The 23,049-nt window shown below is 42.8% G+C and overlaps 1 protein-coding gene across 5 annotated transcripts in view; it reads right to left on the bottom strand.

Annotated features, from left to right (window-relative positions):
- CMTR2 (cap methyltransferase 2) overlaps positions 1 to 22,362 on the bottom strand; it is a 95,562-nt gene extending 73,200 nt beyond the window's left edge. The window contains exons 1-3 of one of the 5 annotated variants that reach the window (XM_012932899.2): positions 22,131 to 22,362; positions 21,544 to 21,660; positions 16,931 to 19,278 (exon numbers count right to left, since the gene is read on the bottom strand). In XM_012932899.2, coding sequence (XP_012788353.2) covers positions 16,967 to 19,258 — 2,292 coding nt within the window. In that variant the 5' untranslated portion in view covers positions 19,259 to 19,278; positions 21,544 to 21,660; positions 22,131 to 22,362 and the 3' untranslated portion in view covers positions 16,931 to 16,966. Of the gene's footprint in view, positions 1 to 15,236; positions 19,279 to 20,995; positions 21,312 to 21,543; positions 21,661 to 22,130 lie in introns of those variants that run through there. The other 4 variants (XM_055145716.1, XM_055145715.1, XM_055145714.1 and 1 more) reach the window with 4 other exon arrangements.
- Positions 22,363 to 23,049: the final 687 nt, after the last annotated feature.

The following is a 23,049-nucleotide window of genomic DNA, read 5'->3' on the forward strand; positions in this document are numbered from 1 at the left end:
AAAGAAAGAAAGAAAGGAAGGAAGGAAGGAAGGAAGGAAGGAAGGAAGGAAGGAAGGAAGGAAGGAAGGAAGAAAACAGAGATTGAAAGGAAGAGAAAAAGGAGGAGGTTGCTAAGTCAGAGAGAGGTTAAAACTTCATCAGTGGAGCACTGACCCTTTAAATCATCAGAAATACTGCTGACTTCACTGGCTGGATAGTAAAGGATGAGTCTTCAGTAGAAATTCATGAAAGAACTAAGCTTTGCATGCAGGTGAACCTGGGGTGGAACTGAGGAAGCCTGAATGTGAGAAGGGGTTTGAAAAAGTAAGCAAACAGCAAAAATGGTGTCTGGGATCCTAGACTCCTTACTCTAGACTTAGAGGAACTAATTAATGTCAGTGGAACATGTCCAAAGTTAGCACTGAAAGGCTTGCATTACTAAAAGCCCTTCTGTCCCAGGGAAACTCTAGCCAGGCTGTAAAAATGAGGATTTGAATGAAATTTATCCAAATCCTCTAAGAACCAGGAGGTTCCAGTTGATAAACTGTTCAATGTTTAGTTTCCATATGACAACTTCCCATATACATAACATTTATACAGATACACAGACACAAATATCAAGGGTACATGCTGAGTGAATAAACATTTCTCAGTAGGATAAGTCAACCTCTTATTATCTTTTGCACCATAGTTTTCTGAAGGGTCGCTTTCATTTGTACATCATGGAAAAGTCACAGTTTTGTCTCAGCTCTTCTTTGAACCCTTCAACAAGCTGTTCCCACTCAAAGTTGTTGATTCTGATCCTGTGTTTATTGTGAGGGAGAGAAGAAGCAGCAGAACGAGAGGCTCCCTTCTGGGGGTCCTCTCATTCCCACTCTTCTCCCCCACCATATGTGCCCAGGAGGAAAGAACTGAAGAAGAGGGAACTTGCCTGTTTTCAAGTCTGAGCCTTGGCTATGATTAAATTGTTTTCAATAAATTTAACACAGACCATGAATTGCTATAGTTTTAGAAATGACACTTATAAATGTAATAATGTCATTCCTCATGGGAGATTCTGGGTTCGAGTCACAAAAGAAATGGGTTCTCTTCTCCAAATGGTGATGTAATCACTGGCTCCTAAATACAGTCCCAAAAGTCAGCTCAGAATTACTTTTTCAGGCTACCGGGACTCTAACAGTATAATATAGGCATGCTTGAAAGCAGAGCCCCTGGATTTTCCTTCCAATACCGGCAGGAAGAGGCAATCTAGTCTTGGCTGTATTTCCTATGTATGAGGGGTATGAGAAACAGAGGGAGAATTAAGGATGAGGACCAGAAGAACTCGGATAAAGGAGCAATAACCAGCTGAGAGCAGAGGCTGCAGGTCAAGTAGGTTTGGGGAAAAGATTTAAAGTTCAGTGTAGGATACGTTATGGAGACAGTGCTGGACTCTAAGTACAGATTTGGGAGTCACTGACATAGAGATCGTATGTCAAATGAGAGCACCTAGGACATGGCGGCAGAGAGCAAGATCGGGGTGGTGTGGAGGTGTTGCCCCAAGCTGAGATGGGTTGGACAATGTTCCTTCCACTCCCTTCCTCCCCCGCACCTATGTTCAGGTGATCCAGCAGAGCACAAGAATTGGGAAAATCACCTCGTCCTAATAACCCTGAGCTTCTTTTTCTTTGTCTAGACATCTAAGATAACATTACCTCCCTATTTGTGTTTAATTGCAGAGAATAAAAATTCTCTGATAAAACCACAATGCCCAAAAGGAGAAAGAGGGAGAGAGAGAAAGAGAGAGAGAAGAAGAAGAAGAAGAAAAATACCTGCCAAAGAAGCAGGCAAAGGGTAGGGGGTTGGAGGTAATAGGAGGGAAACTGGGGACACTGGTGCTGGGAAATGTACACTGGTGGAGGTGGCTGTTGGAATACTGTGTGACTGAAACCCAATCATGAATGGTTTTGTAGTGCTCTAAAAAATAAATATTAAAATATTTTTTAATTCTTTGCAAAATAATTCACACTTTCCAAATTATTATAATTTATCTCATTGTTGTCTCTGATAAGTGAGTAAAGAACACGCAGTGCTTCTGTTAATGTGAGATATGAAGTTTAGGGTCATGTCTAGTCATGTTTATGCACATATTCTTTTAAACATGCCCTTTTGGGTGCTTAAATCACACAGATCCTTTGCTGCAGCAAATCCAACTATCTTGAGAGCTTGTCTTTAGGTTGAGCTGGGGTTCAAAGTTACTCGCCAACTATTCGAGGCCCATCCCCACTTGGGGAAGACACGAGCACACACGGGATGGACACGCTTGGAGCAGTGAGGGAGGAAGCCGCCTTGGCAGCCAGATCAGCAGAATCAGTGGGGAGACAGATGTCGCAGCCAGATCATCCTCACATCCAATTTCAACTCTCTTACAGATAAAATTGCCCCAAGCATGAAAAGCAATATCATACGTGTCAGTAATAATAATGAGAAAATAAAAACAATGCCCATCAGTGATGGGTAGAGAAATAATACTGTTGTGCCCGAATTTCAGATCCCTGATTGCAGAGGGACTAGGTCCACACACGATAATGCAAAAGCAAAGGAACTTTATTACTAGCCTGAGCCAGCGCTAGCTCGAGCTAGGGTCCAAGTCTCATCCAACACAGTGGAGTCTTGACAAGGACCCAACTCTAAATCACAAGCAGTTTATGTAGGGTTCAGAGTTAAGAAGCAATTTATATACTGGTCTATTTTTAGCATTGGCCTATTTCAAGGTGGTCAGCAATTAGACAATGATTAGTAACAGTTTCTAAGGAGGGGACAGTGACTCTTCATGACTACCAAACCCAACTGCCCAATTCCTTATCTTGGCAAATTACTCAAATGGGAGTTTAACAGAAACTGTAAGTCCTGCTTTGGGGAAACAGAAACTGAGGCGTAGAAGAGACTTACTGTCAGCTGTAGCTTGTCATGGCATCAGTTTCACCTTCACATTCATCACTGTCACTGTCCCTGTCATCCCGTTGCTCAGAAATTTTGCTTGAGCGGGCACCAGTAACGTCTCCATTGTAAGGCTTGTTACTGTTTTTGGCATATCTAATATGCCACAGGTAGCTTGCCAGGCTCTGACATGCAGGAGGGATACTCTCAGTAGCTTTCTGGGTTCTCTGGGAGGGGCGGAGGAATCGAACCCAAGTCAGCTGCGTGCAAGGCAAATGCTCTACCTACTGTGTTATCGCTCCAGCCTTACTCCATTCATACTGTGGAATATAAAGCCAAATGAGAAAATGTATGTGTGCTGACATGAAAAGATGCCTATGATAAATAAATACATGAGATCATAAAAAGATGAAGAGGCTGTGTGCATGCATATATAATACGATCCAGTTTCAGTTGCAAATTTCTGTTCATTTATCAAACTTTGATACTTATATAACTGAAAAATTAGAAGGATCAGGACCATTCCACAGGGTGGACATCAGCCCCAGGGCCACTGTGTGTGGCTCAGGAGCCCACTTCTTTGTCCCGAGTCCCTTGGAGGGATACGACTAGTGGGGAAGAGACTGGCTTCCACTTTCTCTTCTTTAACCCTTGAACTTCTTTGAAACATTACAGGAAGCAAAAGGTGTTTTTTTTAAATTTTTTTTAATTAGAGAATCACTGTGACGTACAGTTACAAACTTATGAACTTTTGTGTTTGCATTTCACTCATATAGTGATCATTTACCCATCCCTCCACCAGTGCCCATTCTCCTCCACCAATGATCCCAGTATCCCTCTCACCACCCCCACCCCATCCCCCACCACCCCACCCTGCCTCTGCGGCAGGGCATTCCCTTTTGTTCTCTCTCTCTCCTTCTGGGTGTTGTAGTTTGCAATGGAGGTATTGAGTGGCCTTCATGTTCGGTCTATAGTCTACTGCAAAAGTTATTTTAGACACAAACAAAACACTTCTTGAGCCCTGAGGCCCTGGCCGATGTCCCAGAAACAAAGCGTACTTCCAAGCTCAGAAAGAGCATCTCCTCTGGGTGCCTGGACATACTTGACCTGGCTCAGGCTCAACGTGCACCTCCCGCCCGCAATCTGTGCAGGCACACAGGAGCAGCAGTCTATTCAGGAGGGAACGTGAGCCCCAAAGCAGGGCCACACTGGAAAGGAAAGGGGGACTAGAGATGTATTCTTAACACAGATGGTGTCTGGAAGAGAGAGTATGTTTGGCAACAAGAAGGGGAAATCACAGGGGAGGAAAGAAAAGCATAAAAGAGAACCAGCCAAAGGAGGTGGTAATTAAGTGCGAAGCTGAAGATTTCCAAGGGATTTTTCAGCTTTGGCAAGACTAGGGCATCTGGACAATCCTGTTGAAGTGTGTAGACACTGTTTAACATTAAAAGTGCATCACTGGGGAGTGGGGGGCAGCAGATAGAATGCGGGGAGGGACACTGGGAAAATGGTGGAGGCTGTGGTGTGTTGGGATATTTTGTGCAATTTTCTGGCATTAATATTGTAAATATGGGGCTAAAGAAATAGTACAGCGGGTAGACCAACTCGGGTTTGATTCCCAGCATCCCATATGGTGCCCTGAACACCGCCAGAAGTAATTCCTGAGTGCAAAGCAGGAGTAACCCCTGTGCATTGCCGGGTGTGACCCAAAAAGCAATAGATAGATAGATAGATAGATAGATAGATAGATAGATAGATAGATAGATAGATAGATATACATATATACATACATTTATATTAGGCAATATATAATATATATTGCCTAAAATTTTAAATTTTAAGTATTTTAACATCAAGTGTATTCCTCTAGAACATGACTCTGAACCACATCCTGACACCATTTAGTTCCCAAGGTTTCAGGTATTGAGATAAGTGTTTTAAAAATTGACTTTTCTTTCCTTCTTTTTTCTTTTTCTCTCTTTTGGACTATGCCCAGGCTCTGTGCTCCAGGATCACTCCTGTCAGGCTCAGGGGATCATCCGGAGTCCCAAGGATCGAACCCGGGTCGGCTGCATGCAAGGCAAGCACCCTATCTGCAGTATGATGGCTCCAACCCCAAGAATTCACCTTTCTTCATCAGCAGGGCAGAGGTGAAGGGAAGTCCCGATCAGCGGCACTCTGACAGCTTCATGGTAGGAAGCAAGGTGTAAAGATGCGGACAGGCTGGAGGGAGTTGTGTGAAACCAGAATGCTGTTTCTCCTGCCACCTCCCAGTCTTCTCCAGGTTCTGAGCTCCCCCAGGTCACTGCGGGGGCAGGACAGCTTGTATTTGGAGAGGCCAACAATGATCAAAGTGACACCACCTTCCACTTCATTATGGCAGTTTCCACTTCATTATGGCATCCAGACATAAGCATTTGGAATGTTCAATGACAAAGAGATTAATTAACTGATGGGCTCCTCTGGATCAAATTGCTTGCTGTTGAAGAGCACCCAGGAATATCAGCTGTCTGGGCTTGTGGGAGTAACGCAACTGTGCTAGCCAGAGAGAGGAGGTCCTTTCAGGCCCTCCCTGTCACACCAGTACACTTCACAGTATTATGAAAGGGTTATGTGCTTGTTCCTAAAGAGCCTTTCATGTCACAAAAACTGAGCCAAAGTCAAGAACGCATTCTGACACCTCAAACCATCAGCCCATCTTTGAGATAAGATGCATAGCATGTACCAAACTGAAGACCAAGAGATGAGCCTTCTCTTCCGTGGTCATGCTCAAACCAATCTGTATCTTATGTGAGGCTGTGACACAGGATCACTTTAACAGGAAGTCTTTTGGGAAGGTAGGGACAGTGCATACCCAGAGGTGCTTAGGGGACTTTGCAATGCCAGGGATATAACCTGGGGCTCCAAAATGCAAATCATGTGGCCCAGCCCTTTGAGGCATCTTCCTAAGGGCTTCTGTATTGCATTCAATCTATACATCTAGATAGACCGAGTACTGAAATTTCAATTAGTTAATATACCAAGCTCAGCTAAATCTCAAATTCTATGTATACAACATATTATGAATGGGCATAGATGTATACATGTGTGTATATATGTATATATATGCATGAAACAGTAAATTAATGTATGTTTTATTATCTCACTTAATCCCCTTGAAAGTATTACTCACCTATACGTGTGTAGGTTTTTTACTGTTTTGTTTTGGGGCCAAACCCAATGGTGCTCAGGGCTTACTCCTAACTTTGCACTCAGGGATCACTCTTGGTGGTCTTGGGGGACCACAAATGCTGTCAGATATCAAACCCTGGTAAGGTACATTCAAGGGAAGCACCCTACACGCTGCACTATCACCCAGCCTCTCTAAATTTCTTAAACATAATCACAATATCTTTATCATAAAAAAAACCCTTAATGTCACATAACACCAGTTCCTACAAAAATTTCCAATTATTTCAAAATGTCGTTTTATACTTTCTGGCTTTCATTTGAATCCAAATGCAAACAATTTTGAATCCAATTACAAAAACAGTGTATCACAGACACATGCATCTATGTTCCCTAACTCTACTGGGAGCAGAGATACACAACAACAGTAATGTCCGGTTTTGTTTCCCAACCCTGTTCTCCACTAAGAGAAACTATGGAGGAAAACTTGTCCAAATGTTGGAGAAGAAGAAAGTCTGCTGTGTCTCCTCGTGCCAGAGCAAGCTAAGAGACTTACAGAATAATGGGGTGTACCACACAGGCCTGAAGGCCAGAGTGATGGGAATCCTGAGTCAAGGCTGGGAAATCTGAGCATCAAAATAAATGATAGTAATAGATGATAAGACATGGAATGGAATGAGATTCCGAGTCTGCTGATATAAATAAATAAGTGAATAAATGAATGTTTGATGAAGAAGTTTTTTTTCAAGGTAATTTCTCACAAAATACTTCGTTACTTAGGAAGGAAACAAATGGTAACTTCACAGTACGGTGTTGGACAGGCCCCAATTTATCAAGTGGTCAAAATGTACATCGATCAGTAATGGAAAAGGTGAAAAATCATACACCACCGGGCTCTACGATGCAAAGGGAAGGGTCCAGACATGTGGCTCAGTGGCAGCGTGTCTGCCTTGCAGGCATGAGTTTGATCTCAGCACCACCCACACTGCCTCAGACAACCTCCAGCACTGCCGATGTGATTCCTGGCACCACAATGTGGAGCTCTGGTGAGTACTGCAACCAAGTATGTGCCAGCCATGGATGTAACAACAAAAAAGGGAGGGCAGTGGAGTGAGGGGAGAAAGAGCATGGCTCCAATTCTAATATTTTTTCTATAGATTTTTTCTATATCTTCTTTGACTTGTGGAAATCAAAGAAGATAGTGGGGGAGGGGAGATAGCTCAAAGGGCTGGAGTGCCTGTCTGGCATGTAGAAGGCCCCAACTTTGGCTTCTAGAATGTCATGGACTGCATGAACCACCTAGTCAGGCCCTGGAGTACCCAGCCCACCAAACAGCATGAACTGTGTGGTTTGAAGCATTGCAGCGGGGCAGGGGGGGGGGGCACTCCCAAATAGATTCCTGAGTCAAACTCTAAGGGGGCTTTCAAGCATCTGTTCCATTTTAATCATTGCAAAATGAGACCAGCAATTTCCAAACCTTCCATTCATTGAATCAATGATACGTGTTAAAGACGATGTACACTTGTTTTGGGCAACTAATCCCCACTGGATGACACTGTCTTAGCGGGGTGTCACTGATTCTATCACACCTGTAAGGAGACTGAGATGCAGAAACACTGAGGAACAGGTTTAATCATCTTGCTCAGAGAGTGGTAGAACTGTCCAATGTCAAATTCTGTGCTAAATAATAACCCTCAAAAACGGTCCACATCTGAATTCCTGGAGTCTGTGATTATTGCTTTGTCTGGAAAAAAAGATCTTTGTGGAATTGATTAACTCAAGGATTTTTGTGATAGGAAAATTACATAGATTTTACAGGAGGGCTCAATGCCCTCCCAAGAACCTTGATTAGAGAAAAGTAGATCATACTGAGTAGTAGCAGATGCGACAACAGCAGCAATTGCTGAATGATTCAAGGGAAATTATGAACTATAGAGTGGACGCCTCACAGGCTGGAGAAGGCAAAGATTCTTCCTAGAGCCCCCAGAACAAAATGGGGGCCTCTGATTTTACACTCTGGCCTGCAGAGCAGGAAGATCACTGGTGTCATTGGAGTTCATGAGAATGAGCTGAAGGAGCAATAATAATTATAATCTGTATTGGGGCTGGAGTGATAGCACAGCGGGTAGGGCGTTTGCCTTGCATGCGGCCGACCGGGTCGATTCCCAGCATCCCATATGGTCCCCTGAGTAGCGCCGGGGGTAATTCCTGAGTGAAGAGCCAGGAGTGACCCCTGTGCATCGCTGGGTGTAACCCAAAAAGCAAAAAAAAACAAAAACAAAAACAAAAAAACCCTGTATCATCCCATTATTCATCGATTTGCTCGAGTGGGCACCAGTAACGTCTCCATTGTGAGACTTGTTGTTATTGTTTTTGGCATACCGAATACACCACAGGTAGCTTGCCAGGCTCTGCCGAGCAGGTGGGATACTCTCAGTAGCTTGCCAGGCTCTCGGAGAGGGACAGAGGAATCGAACCCGGGTTGGCTGCGTGCAGGGCAAATGCCCTGTGCTATCGCTCCAGGAGCAATAGGAAACCAATAATGTGCTCTCTGCCTCAGTCCCTTAGAACAGAATCTCAAATTCATATAAGCCTATGGCCTGTTTGTAGTTGACGGAGAAGATGAAATAAATAGTGGGTAGAGCAAAAGTTAAGCCAATCTCTGAATAGGCTGACAATTCCCAGGGCATCCCCAGCTTCGCAGCCTGCATGCTCTTTGGAATCCGAATAAATCACACCTACCAGGGATCCGTCAAGACCACCAAAAACTTAATTTATTTTGACCTGCGGCAGGATTTTATTTCTTTTCTGATTAACAGTTAAAAATGTTTTGCTTTTCTGCCTCAGGGTATTAGTTTGATGTATGAGGCAGGGAGATTATTAAATCTTTGGTACCTTCCAAAGATGTAAATTAAAGCCCAGCACCTCCTTATCCACCTTCCCTGCATGAGCTAGAGATGTCTGATCACCTTGTCACTCTTGCTTGTGCATCAAAGCCAGCAACAGCATAATAAATTATGCCTGTTTCTTTAAGGGTATCTGTCATTCCAACTCTTTGTGAACCGGATATTATAAAATCTAAGTTCTTTGCAGACTGTAGCATGGGAACTTTTAAAGGACAAAAGTGGATCACTGTCATCTTGTCGCTACCACTGAATATTGGGGAAAGGTGGCATACAAGTAACTGAATACTGCTCTTTTTTTTTTCTTTTTTGGGTCACACCCAGCAATGCACAGGGGTTACTCCTGGCTCATGCACTCAGGAATTACTCCTGGCGGTGCTTGGGTGACCATATGGGATGCTGGGAATCGAACTCGGGTTGGCTGCGCGCAAGGCAAACGCCCTACCCGCTCGCTGTGCTATCGCTCCAGCCCCAATACTGCTCTTTTTTACTTTTAAATGAACCTGTACTGCATTTTGGCTTCCCTTACCCAGACATCAGATCGACGGATTCTGTTCATCAGGCAATTTTCAGAAACACTGAAGAGGTCTGGTGCTAAATGGACATAACTCTAAACCTCTCTTTTCTATTCCGTCACAACTCAACAAATGCTATTTTCATGGGGCTCCTGCTACAAGGAACAAGCGTGGGTTTCTTCATTTACTTCTTCATCCGGTACCCATCTAGTGCCCTTCATGAAAGGTAAAGGTGCAAGGCGCACCACTCACTGCTCAAACAATCCTTGCCCCTGTGGCAGTGGCACCCCTGTCATCGCCAGTCCCTCCATATTTGGCAGTAGTTCCTTCACATAGAAGCAAAAGAGAGGAAGAGAACCTGTATGAAATGAAAGAAAAGCATCCCTGACACTGCTCCATCAGCCCCGCCCTCTCCTCTCCTGTACCACGAGGGATGCTGCCTTAGGGCTCTGCCATTGTTGACTCGAGTCACAGTCAATGAACCTCTTCCTCCCGTGTGCGTCTGCTGGGCCAAACACCTTAGGAACCAGGGTATGTCACCTTTCCCCTCCTTTTTCTTATCAAATCATAGATTGTGTTCCTGAATAATCTTTGAAACATGGGCAGCAGGTACATGAACTCTGAAGCGTGGCTACACAGTCTCTAAGTTGCCACGAGATAAAAACATGCCCTAACTCGTTTCAATTGTAGGATAATTACCTTATTTTCTCCCGTCCCTTCTGGCGGTGGCTGTGGTTATAATGACTAGGGGGTCACACAACCTTGGTGCTAAGCGGGGGTCGACACCTGTGCTCCGTCCGCAGGGCTGCGTTCTTCTTCATGCAGGCTGCTGTGATGCTCACACATGTGCTCACCATGGCTCAGACTCTTGACCATGGTGCTGGTGCATTTTCCAGCTGTGGTGCTTGCCAGGGTTGCACATTTGAGTTGTGATGCTCACGCACACCTGGCTATGGTGGCATGGAGATCACAGATTCTGCCTTAGTGCCTGGCATTCCACACAGCAGTTGCCAAGACCCTGCTCAACTCAGGAAGGTGGCACTATGATCGAACCAAAGACCTTACACTTTCAAGGTAGGCACTTAGGCCGCTGAGCCTCTCCCTGGGCCCAAAGCTTTATTTATTTTTTTAAAAGGAGCAGTTTACTGTTTATCCTTGTCTTGTTCAAGTTTTTAAGGTGGAAGCACCTTCTCACACGTCAAGTGCAATCCCAGCAGCACTGCCACTGAGGATTGCTGGTGCCACAACTGATTGTACAAATGCTGCAGCCAGCAGATGAATGCGCACAAGTGCTTGACTCATGGCAAGTGCTGCAACTAAAGGTACCAGTGCCACAATCGAGTGTGTGCAATTCCTGTCAACTCAACAACAAAAAGGGAAAGGAGTCTAACACCTAAGAACAGTAGAGATAAGTGGAAGATTACTCCACAGCTTAGAAGCCGGCCTCACATGCTGGGGGGAAAGGCAGCTGAGATAGAGCAGAGACCACCAGGTAAAAGGTGCTAGGAGGGCCTGTTCAGGATGGGAAATGCGGGCTGTAAGTAGACTACAGACCATACATGATGGCCACTTAATACCTCTATTGCAAACCACAATACCCAAAAGGAGAAAGAGAGAGAGAGAGAGAGAGAGAGAGAGAGAGAGAGAGAGAGAGAGAGAGAGAGAGAGAGAAGAGAGAGAGGAGAGAGAGCAAAAGGGAATGCCCTGCCACAGAAGCGGGGTGGGATGGGGGAGGAAGAGGTGGGGGTGGTGGGAGGGATGCTGGGACCATTGGTGATGGAAAATGGGCACTGGTGAAGGGATGGGCACTAGACCATTGTATGACAAATGCAAGCACGAAAGTTTGTAAGTCTGTAACTGTACCTCACAATGATTCACTAATAAAAAATTTTTTTCAAAAAAAGGGAAAGGAATTTGGGTGGAGTATGGAGGAAGACATAACACAGATCATCTTCCTAGCCCCTAAGTGATATCTGAAAAGAAACAAGATGTACATATAAAACATTACGGTTCCATGCTGAAGTAGAATGCAATCTCAGGAAAAGCATTTGGATGGGTGCTCAGTCCTGAATAACTTGGTAACTTAGTAGTTCATAATGGTTCAGTATCAGTATATTTAAAAAAAAATTTTTTTAAAGCATTTGCATGATAGAATTGCAAACCCAAACTGTGTATCTTTCCTGGATGCATACCATTTTCACTTGAAAGAACAACTGGTAAACTGTAGTTATTCATACTTGAGTACCTGACAGACCTTTTCTCAAAAATTAATAAAGTAAGCTGTCACTTCAAGGAGAACAACTGACAATACTGTTGCTGTGGTAAATGTTAAACATTCAGGTGAAAATTAAATTTTTAAATAAGTTTTACCTATCATTTTCAATACTTCTTAGATTTTTCTGTGAGGATATCAACTGTGGTGTTTAGAAATGTGATTTTTTTGTAATCTGTAATCAAATGTGTCAAATTTTTCCAAGGTCTGCAGAACCCAAATAAACTCAGACATGGTTTGAAAATGAGCCCCGTACAAGTAGAGACAAAAGAAAGAGAAAGAGCATTCCAGATTGGTCAGTGGCAGTCTTAACAAGGGAACCCACACAGGGGTTTGGTGTGGTGCCAAGACCAGTGGATCTCCACACCCTCTCACCAGAATCTTCAATTTTATATAGCGGTTTTATCTGGGTTTGATCATGTGTTCCATCCAGATGGCCTCGGTGACACACTAAGCTGCATCCTTGAAGATGGCTCCCACTGTGGGACATCAGGCAAAATACGAGTCCAAGGACAACCTCATGGATCACCCAGCAGTCGCATCCTCTCAGTGACTCCCTTCAACACCCAGTTAATATTTTCCAAGTGACTAACTGATGGTGTTACAGAATTATGTGTGGCAAATGATCCATTCAAAGTACAAGATAGACTAATGGACCTTAATGTAAGTTTTTAAAGTTCAAGATTCTTCATTGTAACCATTTTTTGAGAAAGTGTCACCTACCAGGTTTTTGTGTAGCACTAGAGAATTATCATTTCCTGAAGTTATTTAAACCAGCACTTCTCTACTTTCAACTCCCAACTGTGGCCACTTTTGATCTTGTTCCTTCCCGTGGCCCGCTCCCGTCCTATGGCTGGCTCCCTAGTCTCATGATGTGGCCCCTCACTTACGAAATTTCACCTACAACCCCACCCTGGAATATCCTGGGAGGCCACAGGGGACCAGAGGGCATCCCAGTTGAGAAATGTCAATCAAAATGCTCTTTTTTTTTCCAAGCCAGATCTAGGTGAGGACAAATTTTAAGTACTTAGCCAAAACAATATATTGCAACAAACTGAATGTATAAAGACATAAAAATCTATCATATATTATAGACATAAAAATATTAACTAAAGTAGAAGTAACACCATGCTTCTCACTAAACTGTCTTAAAATTATTTTTCATAAAAATGCTACTTTCTCAATGAAGTTTTTATATTAATGCAACAAATTTTTGTTTTAATTTGACATGGAAAATATCAACACAGGAAACTCTTAAAAACAAAGATTATTTGTATTCCTCAATGGTTTTACAGGGAGTAAAGGATATTTAAAACCCAAATATTTCAGAGCTGCTGTACTACAGACATTCCACTAAAGTCAAGATTATATTCATTCCAGTCAGAAAACATATGAGATGAAGAAATTATGGAATTATCGAAAGCTGAATTTTATTTTTTTAAAAAAAATAAGAAACTAACACAGGTATCAATTTGAATGACCACTTCCCCAGCCATTCAAGTCAGAATGGGATCAGATAACCGTTCCAAGTCAAAACAGGATCATTTAGGGGCTGGAGCGATAGTACAGCGGGTAGGGCGTTTGCCTTGAATGCAGCCGACCCGGGTTCGATTCCCAGCATCCCATATGGTCCCCTGAGCACTGCCAGGGGTGATTCCTGAGTGCAGAGCCAGGAATAACCCCTGTGCATTGCTCAGTGAGACCCAAAAAGAAAAAAAACAGGATCATTTAACCATCAAATATATAACCGACCACCCATGAATTCCTATTGGCAGAAAATAACTACAACAGTAACAAAAATACCTCCAGAAGTCACTAACACACCAACTTTTCACTAACACGCCAATTTTTTTCTGAAAATTGCTAATCCTGATATTAAAGTTAAGTGATCGGATATTTCCTAAACAATTTCAGAAAAATAAGCTAGTCAGTAATTTCAAGTATATCTTAATAAAAGTCAATGAAAACTAAATTTGGCTAGAAAGTGACTATTTGGCAAGTCCCACGTAGAATTAAGCATCAATATTGAACAGACTAAAGCAAGTAAGAGATTGACATCTAAAACTCACATCAACCTTAACGTTATTTAGAATGGAAAACGTCATTTTGTTCTTCATGAGGTGATAAAGAATACCACCACTTAGGAAGTATTCTTGTCAGAAGTAATCTTTTAGGTCAGTTTATAAGAAATGTGTTGTTGAGTCTGTATTTTGGATATATATCTATATCACTCTCCCACATCACCAGTATAACCAAAGCCCTGACCCCTATTCTATTACTTTTCTTTCTCATCTTCTTCCCTTGCCCCCTTGATTTCTTTTCTTTTCTCCTCCTTAAACTCTGGGGTCAAGTGTGATCTAGGCATCCCCCATTTACTAAATTTCCTCATTAGCTCAACATATTATCTTACAGTTCCAACCAAGTTGCAGCAAATTGCATTATTTCATAGTTCCTTGCAGCTGCAAAGCATTCCATTGTGTCTATATACCACATCTTCATAATCCATTCATCTGTTGCTAGACACTTAGGTCGGTTCCATGTCTTTAGCTATTGTACTCAGTGCAACAATGAATAATGGCATACATATTTACTTTTGAATGAAAGTTTTTATGTCTCAGGGGCAGATGCCCAAAGTGGAATTGCTGGATCAAATGGCAGCTCAAGATTAAGTTTACCGGAGCTGGAGTGATAGCACAGCGGGTAGGGTGTTTGTCTTGCACTTGGCCGACCCAGGTTTGAATCCCAGCGTCCCATATGGTCCCCTGAGCACCGCCAGGGGTGATTCCTGAGTACACAGCCAGGAGTAATTCCTGTGCATCGCCAGGTGCGACCCCAAAAAAAAAAAGCAAAAAAAAAAAAAAAAGATTAAGTTTACCAAGGACTCTCCATACCGTTTTCCACAGGGGTTGAGCCGGACAACATTCCCAATAGCAGCGGATTAAAGTTCTTTTTTCAACCCGTTGCCGCCAACATATTACTGTTCCTACTATTTTTGATATGTGCCATTCTCACTGCTGTGAGACAGTATCTCATTGTCATGTTGGTTCATATTTCCCTAATGCTAAGTGAAGCTGAGCATTTTTTCATGTGCCTACTGGACATCTGCCTGTCCAAAGTTGGCTTCTACTTTTCTCTTGGCAATCAACTTTCCACCAGACTTCCGTTATCATCTAATAGAAGCTGCTTCCATAAAGTCACTAGTGGGAACTCACAGATCTTTCAGAAATGTTCGGGTCTCCACACCCATCCTAGCAAGAACTAACATTCACCCCTCCATCCCTTAAGTACTCAATTTCTTTCCCAAAGTAGACTTTCCATAAATATTACAATATTAAGGACTAAATTTTAATGAATTCAAATAATAGGAAATGAAGGAACATTAGTCCCATTCAAACGACTTCCTTGAAAAAAAAATGTTTCCAAGTCATATTTTTAACTTGCCCCATGATTCTCTTTAAAAAAGACGAACACAAAAAATCTCTCGACTAATGACTTTATTCATGAATTATAATGGAACTCAAAATAGCAAAGAACATGAAAATTTTTTCAAATTAATATTTAGCAACCAAATACATCAGATATACATCTATTTTTCACACAACTAACAAAAATGTCTAAAATGTATATTGTGTGTATTCTTCTTTGTGGAGATTCAATGCAATGAACACTTGTTTCATAGGTATGCCAGGAAAGTTAATTTAAACTGTCATTTACATATAATTTAAAGGAAGTTTTGGCCGGCAAAACAATCATCATGAGGTTTATCTTTTAGCAAAGAGCTACTTTTACAGTAAAAAAAAAAAAATCAGTGAAGATGAAGGTTTGATTTTTGCTTTTGCAGTGTCAGGGATTAAAACAGGGCCCCACACATATTAGACTTGTGTTCTACCACTGAGCCACATCCACGGCCCAAGATGAAGAAATTTTTTATACTAAATCAATTTTCTAAAAGCATTACAATTAATTTTCAGTATTCACTATATTCATCATATTCATATGTCCTCAATATTAAGTCACAAACAATGTTTTATAGTTTAAAAAAATCTTTTAGTTCACTGATTGTTTCCTAGAAGATAAAAATAATGATACCACCACTAAATAGTTTTTCATGATTGAGGATTATGTTATGTAGAATTTTTTATTATTTCAAACATGATCTTTGGTTTGAAGTTGTCCTGGAATCCTTTCATGTTGGATGACTGCAGCTAGTGAAGTGTTTATGAAACAGCAAACAGCTGCATTTAGCCACACAAATAAGTAAACTGGGTCAATGGCTTGAAGATAGTAAATGGCCTTGAAGAACATGTCAAGAAATCTGGCCAGATGAGCACCCTGAATCTCTAACAGCATGGTGCTGAGGAAAATTAATGGTGCTGAGGAGTAAATAACCCTCTTCCTTTAAAAAAAAAAAACACAGGGGCCATTCAAGCCAGCTGTATGGGCCTGGCAGTTTGGTGGCTGGACAATGTGGTGCCATCAGGGCCAATCAGGGGATGCTCAGGCGTGACACTCTGACATGCACCGTGAGGACTCAGGGCATTATACATGCTAGGCATATTTTCTACATTTTGAGCTGTCTTCCTAGTCCTAATCCCTCTTCCACCAAAGACCTCTAATCAATCTCTAACCAATCTCTTTTCAATTCTTTAACAGCATTAACATTCAGCAGAAATTATCCGATGGTGGTGGTGGGGGGGGCGAGTAATCTAATCTGAATGAAGGCACACTGGTGCAAATATTAAGCAGGTACATGAGACCAGCAAAGCTGCCTCTGCAGGTAGAGGTGTGACCACCCCAGACCTACCAACACACGTCATGTTTGAGGTTATCATCGTATAAACACCATATGCAGGTGAGAGATCAGAAGTAGGTGCTTTTCTGTGAAACAGACTATAAATATTGTAAAAGTTTGCCTTTCTCCAAAATGTAGAGCTTTACATACAGCAAGGAATGCAATAATATTGGAAAATGTTAGACCACAAAGTCAAATCCCAGAAAAGACCAGTTCAGTTTTTTGTTTTTTGTTTTTTTTTGCTTTTTGGGTCACACCTTGCGATGCACAGGGGTTACTCCTGGTTCTACACTCAGGAATTACTCCTGGCGGTGCTCAGGGAACCATATGGGATGCTGGGATTCGAACCCGGGTTGGCCGCATGCAAGGCAAACACCCTACCTGTGCTATCACTCCAGCCCCAAGACCAGTTCAGTTTTATAGCTGGAGGATTTCTTCTCGCTCTCTTTGAATAATCAAATGCAAATGTCTTTTACCAATGGCAGCATTCAAATCCCACAAAAAGTCAAGTAGTGTCCCCTTAAGGAGCACCTCTATTGGCACAAACTGTAAAACTTGCTCTTGTGCATTAGAGCTAAGTAAAGCACTCAATAATTCATTCAAATTCTGCAGATACTCAAAGACTGGATTTGGAAGGTCCTGATAACCAACACAGAGCAGGACCGCACAGGTCTTCAGGGGCTCGGAGGATGTGGGACAAGAAAAAGTGATGAACCTAAAACAGTTATGGAGTAAAAAGATCAAACCAGCCATAAATCTTGTAAAACAGGACAGTATAGGTAAAATCATAGCATCTCCTCTATGAAGCTGCTGCAGTGAATGTAGGAGGCAGTCCAAAAATAACTGCTGGTAAGCTGGGTCTCCATCATGAAGCAAGGAAGAGCTAAAAGTCATGAGTCTAGCTGATTCCAGGTGCAGAACTTCCAAAGGCATATGCACCTTGGTATCACTGAGGGCTGGCAACCCAACAAGGAGGCACTTCATTTGGCTGACAGGTTCAACAACCTGCTCATCCTGAAGGCACTTGGCAAGGCTAACCAACTCTGAAAACAGCAGTTCTTCAGAAAAGACATGACAGGAACAACAATACTGCTGTTCTGGTCTAACCTTGGAATCTAAATTCAAAGCACCTCCTAAGGACTTTTCAATTGCTTCATTCAGAGCCTTCAAAATTTCACCATCACAGAAAGGAGAACACTTTACCTTTGGCAGCTTCTTTCCCTCTAAAATATGCCATAAGTGACACTCCAGATTGGGATCTGCTCCTTCAAGAAGAGAATTTTGTCCAGGATTGTATACAATGTGTTCTTCAGCCCAACTATTAAAGTATCCTTTGGCCACCTTATCTTTCCATGAAAGAGTTTCCAGCATTTTCCTTTCATTATAGGTTTTAAAATATCTGTTCCTCTGCCCAAACCATTTTGTATTTGTATGACAACCAGTACTAGATTTTTTCACTAGCCAATTATTTTTGGAAAGCGGTTTCAATTGAAACTTTTGCATGAAGTACTGGACAGCACAGTCCCTTAAATTATTTAACTTTGCTTGTTCCTCTTTTCCCATGTACTCAAACAGACGAATGTTCGCAGAAATAGTATCTAGCTGATATTTATGAAAGAACACACAACATTCTTCATGTCTTTTTAGAAAAGATTCAGGAATCATATGATGGGGAAACAGAGCTTTGGTGGTCATTTCAGTCCCAAAATACAGCACCATTTTCGATAACAGAGGCTGGATGGCTTCTCTGCCTTTATAGTGAAGACAGACTACATAGACTTCTGAGTTCCCTGCCTTGCTAGTAGCAGGTTTGAAAACATGGACTTGATCAAAGGAACAGTTTAGCAGGTACATCAGGTTAATGGAACAGTGTTCAAACAAAGTAAACATCTTCAACACAAAAGAGCCACCGTTGCCAAGGGTCATCAGAGCAGTGACAACTTCGCAGTACTGCAAAGAGGAGACTAATGCCTCTTGTTCACCCGGGTTCCCCTGGCAGTCAAAACTCCCATCTGCAGTGATCAAGTGAATGGGAGCCATGTCACTTATAAAATTCTGAAGTCCAGTGAGATATTTCAAGGTCATGATATCACCGGTATTATCTGGCCCAAAATACCAACCATGCAAAGTATTTGCAATTAGTCGGTCATCCATAATCATCATCAGATTGTCATTTGCTTCGTGGTACGGATTCAGAGTATTAGCCACCCAACTCCACTCACAAGGGAATTGATGAGTCTTTAAGTAGTGATTGAGACTAGCTATGAAAGCTCCAGGAGCTTCACAAAGGTGTAGAGAATTCAATTTTCCATTCTGAAAAGCTTCCTGTGGAACAAGTGGAAAGCTGCACAAAATCTCATGAAACTTACACCATGCTTGAGTACAAAGTTCAGCATTCACATATTTTCTCAGATGAGAAATTATTTTTCCAGCTTTATTAGTGTAAGAGGTGTGCTCATGCCACTCGTCCAGTCTCTTATCACTTAATAGATTTTTCACTTCATTCAGGGAGTTCTTCAAATCAAGGAACACATTAAATTCCGTGTGGTCACAGGTAAAAATCTCACTGAGATCTGGTAACTGCCACTCATTATTAAGTGGTTTGCCATAAGTAAAGTTCTTGGCAAAGAGTTCAAAAATGTCAGCAAGAACATCTGGGCTGAATGTCTCAGGGCCTGAAGCCAGGGGTGGCTTTCTGAATTTACTCATTTTTCAAATTAAATTAAAATCTAGAAAAAGAAAACACAATTAAATGAATCAAATATATCTGTGAGTGAAATCTCATCTACAACAAATTGGATCATACTCAAGATAGATGGCATACCATGGGAAGGCTAATGTTATCAAACAGAAAATGAAGTAATGGAAAGGAATCAAGAAACAAAAAGGAATAACAGAGGATTCAAGCTTTGATATCCAACAGACTTCCCACTTAGAACTCACTACATGGCCAGAGGCCACTATAGCTTTGAATTTATTTTTAAAAAATGATTTTGATAATGATAAAACATACTGACATTAGAAAATTCTTGCCAGCAACAGCTTTTATCACTTAAGGAATCCATCCAGTTCCTCCCCAAAGTTCTTTTCTACCCTGGCTGACATCACCCACAGACCTCCAAACACGCTCTCAGAGATTCATCCCTGAACACAACCTCAGCTCTATTAAGCTCTATTAAGAGTCTCTTGGCTTTTCAGCTCCTTCTGAATCTCACCTATGCTTTACCTATGTTTTAGGTATTATGGTGACAAAAGTCTGAAAATTTACATATTAACAGACAAATTCACTGCAACCTACCAAGACCAATGTATCCATGACCTCCACCACTGTCTTTATGATTTTATATGGAATATTCTTACTAAGTACACAGATTACAAATAATCACCTACACTGTATTATAACCAAGAAACACCATAAAGGTATGGAAGAGAAAGAAGTGAGGTGTAATGGCAAAGTGTTGGAGGGTAAATTTAAGTAGAGCAGTATTACAGGGTAGCACAAAGCTTTGTTAGCACAAAGCTTTCATTTAGTATATTTAACATAACCCAATTTTCAAAAGCACTTAAATTTGTTAAATGTGAAAAAAAGAGAACTAAATCACATTCCCACAAAAAGCCTGAATCATGGCTAAAATACAAATACAGGTGAACCAGAGCCACAATAAACAAAAGGTTTTATCACTATTTACTCTGCACTGCTTCAGCACATATTTTTCAAGCCTTTTAATATCTTATATTTTTTTTACAAATCTGCCTATCTTATAGTTTTTAAGCTTCTCAAAGTACAATGCATCTTCTTAGCTATTTGTCAATTATTTACAAATAATACATAATCTGCGGTAAATGGTTATACAATTACCCATTGATATTTTTTCTCAGCTTGCTTTTTTTTAAATGATAAATCTGTATTTGAATCAATTTCTGAGAAAAGGCAAAATAGGAACATCTTCACATTCACTAAAACACTACCCATATTCACTGAAATCTCAAAAACAAAAAAAATACCCAATGAATTGTCTTAATTCATTCCATGTCTATTGGAAACTACAATCACGTTTAGATTTCACCTACAATCTATTTTGGAAAAGTCTAACTTCAATCAGTAGTGTCACATACTAAATTATGGCTGTAGATAATCTAAGTATGTAAATTCCCATCACACGAGAATAACTGAAATGATTCTAACCACTCCACTGTTCTTCCTGACCTGTTGAGGACAGGCCAAAATTATTCAGTGAATATTATTTAGATCAATAATCTACAATTATACACGGAACTTCTCCAATATTATGCTTCTACTATCAAATCCTCCAAACCCACCCACTTCCAGCTATCAGCCTCCTGATAACAGACACTGGCAACTCTCAGGGGTCACTGTCACAGCCTTGCAATCCTTCGCTAGGTTTACATCCTTCCCACCAACAGTCTACTCTAAAACATACTGACCAGAGACACCGCGTCAAACTCAAGTTTAACTATGTTGCCACTCCACAAAAACTGTGCAATGGCTTTTCACTGCGAAGTGAAGTCAAAATCCTTACAGCCAACAAGAAGGCCCTTGCAAATTCTGCCCTCAATCCCTAATCTTACTATTACTATTCCTCCTACTTCTGTTCCAGTCACAGGCCTTTCCTGCTGGTTGCTAAAGATACCAGGAACACTGCGGAAATTTTTACACTGGCTAATCCCTCCATCCTAGATAGCCAATTCCCTTTCATCCTTCAAGTATTTGCTCAGTCGCAACCTTCTCTGGAAGCCTACCTGCCTACCCTGCCGTTCTAATTTCAAGTGCATTCTGCATTCCCAATACCTGACCCTATCCCCCACCCTTTCTCCCACAGCACTCTTCTTTCCGCAACATAATTCACTGTTTATTTATACGTATATTACTTGTTTTCCTCAAGCTAGAATGCAAGTTCCCCAGGGCGGAGCAGCTCTTTGCCTTAACTTCACACCTCCTCCCAGGGATCAAAATAACGCTTTGAATGCAGTACCTAGTAAGAATGCATCAGATGAATGAGTCTCATACTTAGCACAAACGGTACTCCTCCGGGCAGGTCCTGCAAAAGTCCCAAGAGTGCATTTCAACTTCACTTCAATGCATGACTAAACTAAAAGAGAGAGAGAGAGAGCACGTGGCTTACAGCGCCACAGGTCAAACGGCCCCGTTTGTGTTCCTCCTGTTCAGCACTCCAGAGAGCCATGTGGCATCACAATTTGGCTGCGAGGGTGCATCGTGCCTGACATACTCATTTTGCGACTCGGGGTTGAGGGTATGAGGTTCCCGACCCAAACCCACAAACGGAGACTCTGCAAACTAGGGAATTCACACAATCGCGAGGGGAACTCGCCAACTGCCTTCACTGGGGTTACCGCTCCAACTTTGGGGAGGTTTCTGCCAACTCCTCCTCCCAGCACCGAGGAAGATGACAACGAGGGTGTGTCCCGAGCTCCCTGGGGGCCAGGAGTCCCGAAGCCCTGCAGCCTCGGGAGTCGCGGGGGGGGGGGGGGGTGCGGCCGGCGGGGACGAGCCTCAGCCGCAGTCCCCGTCTCCCCCGGGAAAGCCGCGGGGGTGCGTTACCTTCGCTCACGCCCCCGGGCCTCTGCGCTCGCCGCGGGGCCATTCTGCACCTCCGCTCCCGGCACAGCTGCCCGGGCGCTGCCGGGGGCGCGCGGCGAGCGCGGCAGCACGTAACGGGGGCCGCAAGCCCCGAGGCCGGGACGGAGACCCAGAAACGCCCTGGGAACACCGGAAGCGAAGAGGAACCCCGGGCGCTGGGAGAAGCGGCCGCGCGCCCTGGCAGGCCACTGCGCACGCGCCCGGGGGCGGGGCCGGCGTCAGTGCGTCTGAGGGACGCGCGCCGGCGTCGCCCGCGCTGCCCGAGCTCGGCGCCCCGGGCTTGACTTCTCATGAGGGCGTGGAGGGGGTGGGGTTGGTGGTGAAGGAAGTGTGGTGAAGGAACCCGCCCGGCCGACTCCATGGCAACGGAAGCTGCGCGCGCAGAACAAATATTTGGCCCCGCCTCCTGGGGGCGGGGAGATGGGGCGAGGCAACTGGGGAATCAGGCTCCGCCCACTGGCTCTGGGGCTTTCTCAGCGCACATTGAGTTGAAACTAGAGCTCAAAGGGCAATATGAATTTAAAAGCGAATTAGGGAAAATACCAGGTAGTACTCTGTTTCCGCTAAAAAAAATGTGTTTTTAGGGTAGGTGAGATAGTACAGCAGGTAGGGTGCTTGCCTGACACGCCGGGACCCGGGTTTGATGCCCTGCATCCAGTGTGTTCCTGGCCAGGGGTAGGCCCTGAGCATAGCCAGATGTGGCTAATAAACCTCAAAAAAAACCAAATATGTATACATATATACAGATGTATTATGTATATATACACACAAAAATATTTGGGTTTGTGTATAGATGTATTGTGTACATATTATGTAAATACCAGTAACAATGATGGTCCTCATTCCCCTGAAAGAACCCCCAATACTCCATTGGGCTACA

This window comes from Sorex araneus, chromosome 8 (assembly GCF_027595985.1).
Source record: "Sorex araneus isolate mSorAra2 chromosome 8, mSorAra2.pri, whole genome shotgun sequence".
Taxonomy (NCBI): domain Eukaryota; kingdom Metazoa; phylum Chordata; class Mammalia; order Eulipotyphla; family Soricidae; genus Sorex; species Sorex araneus.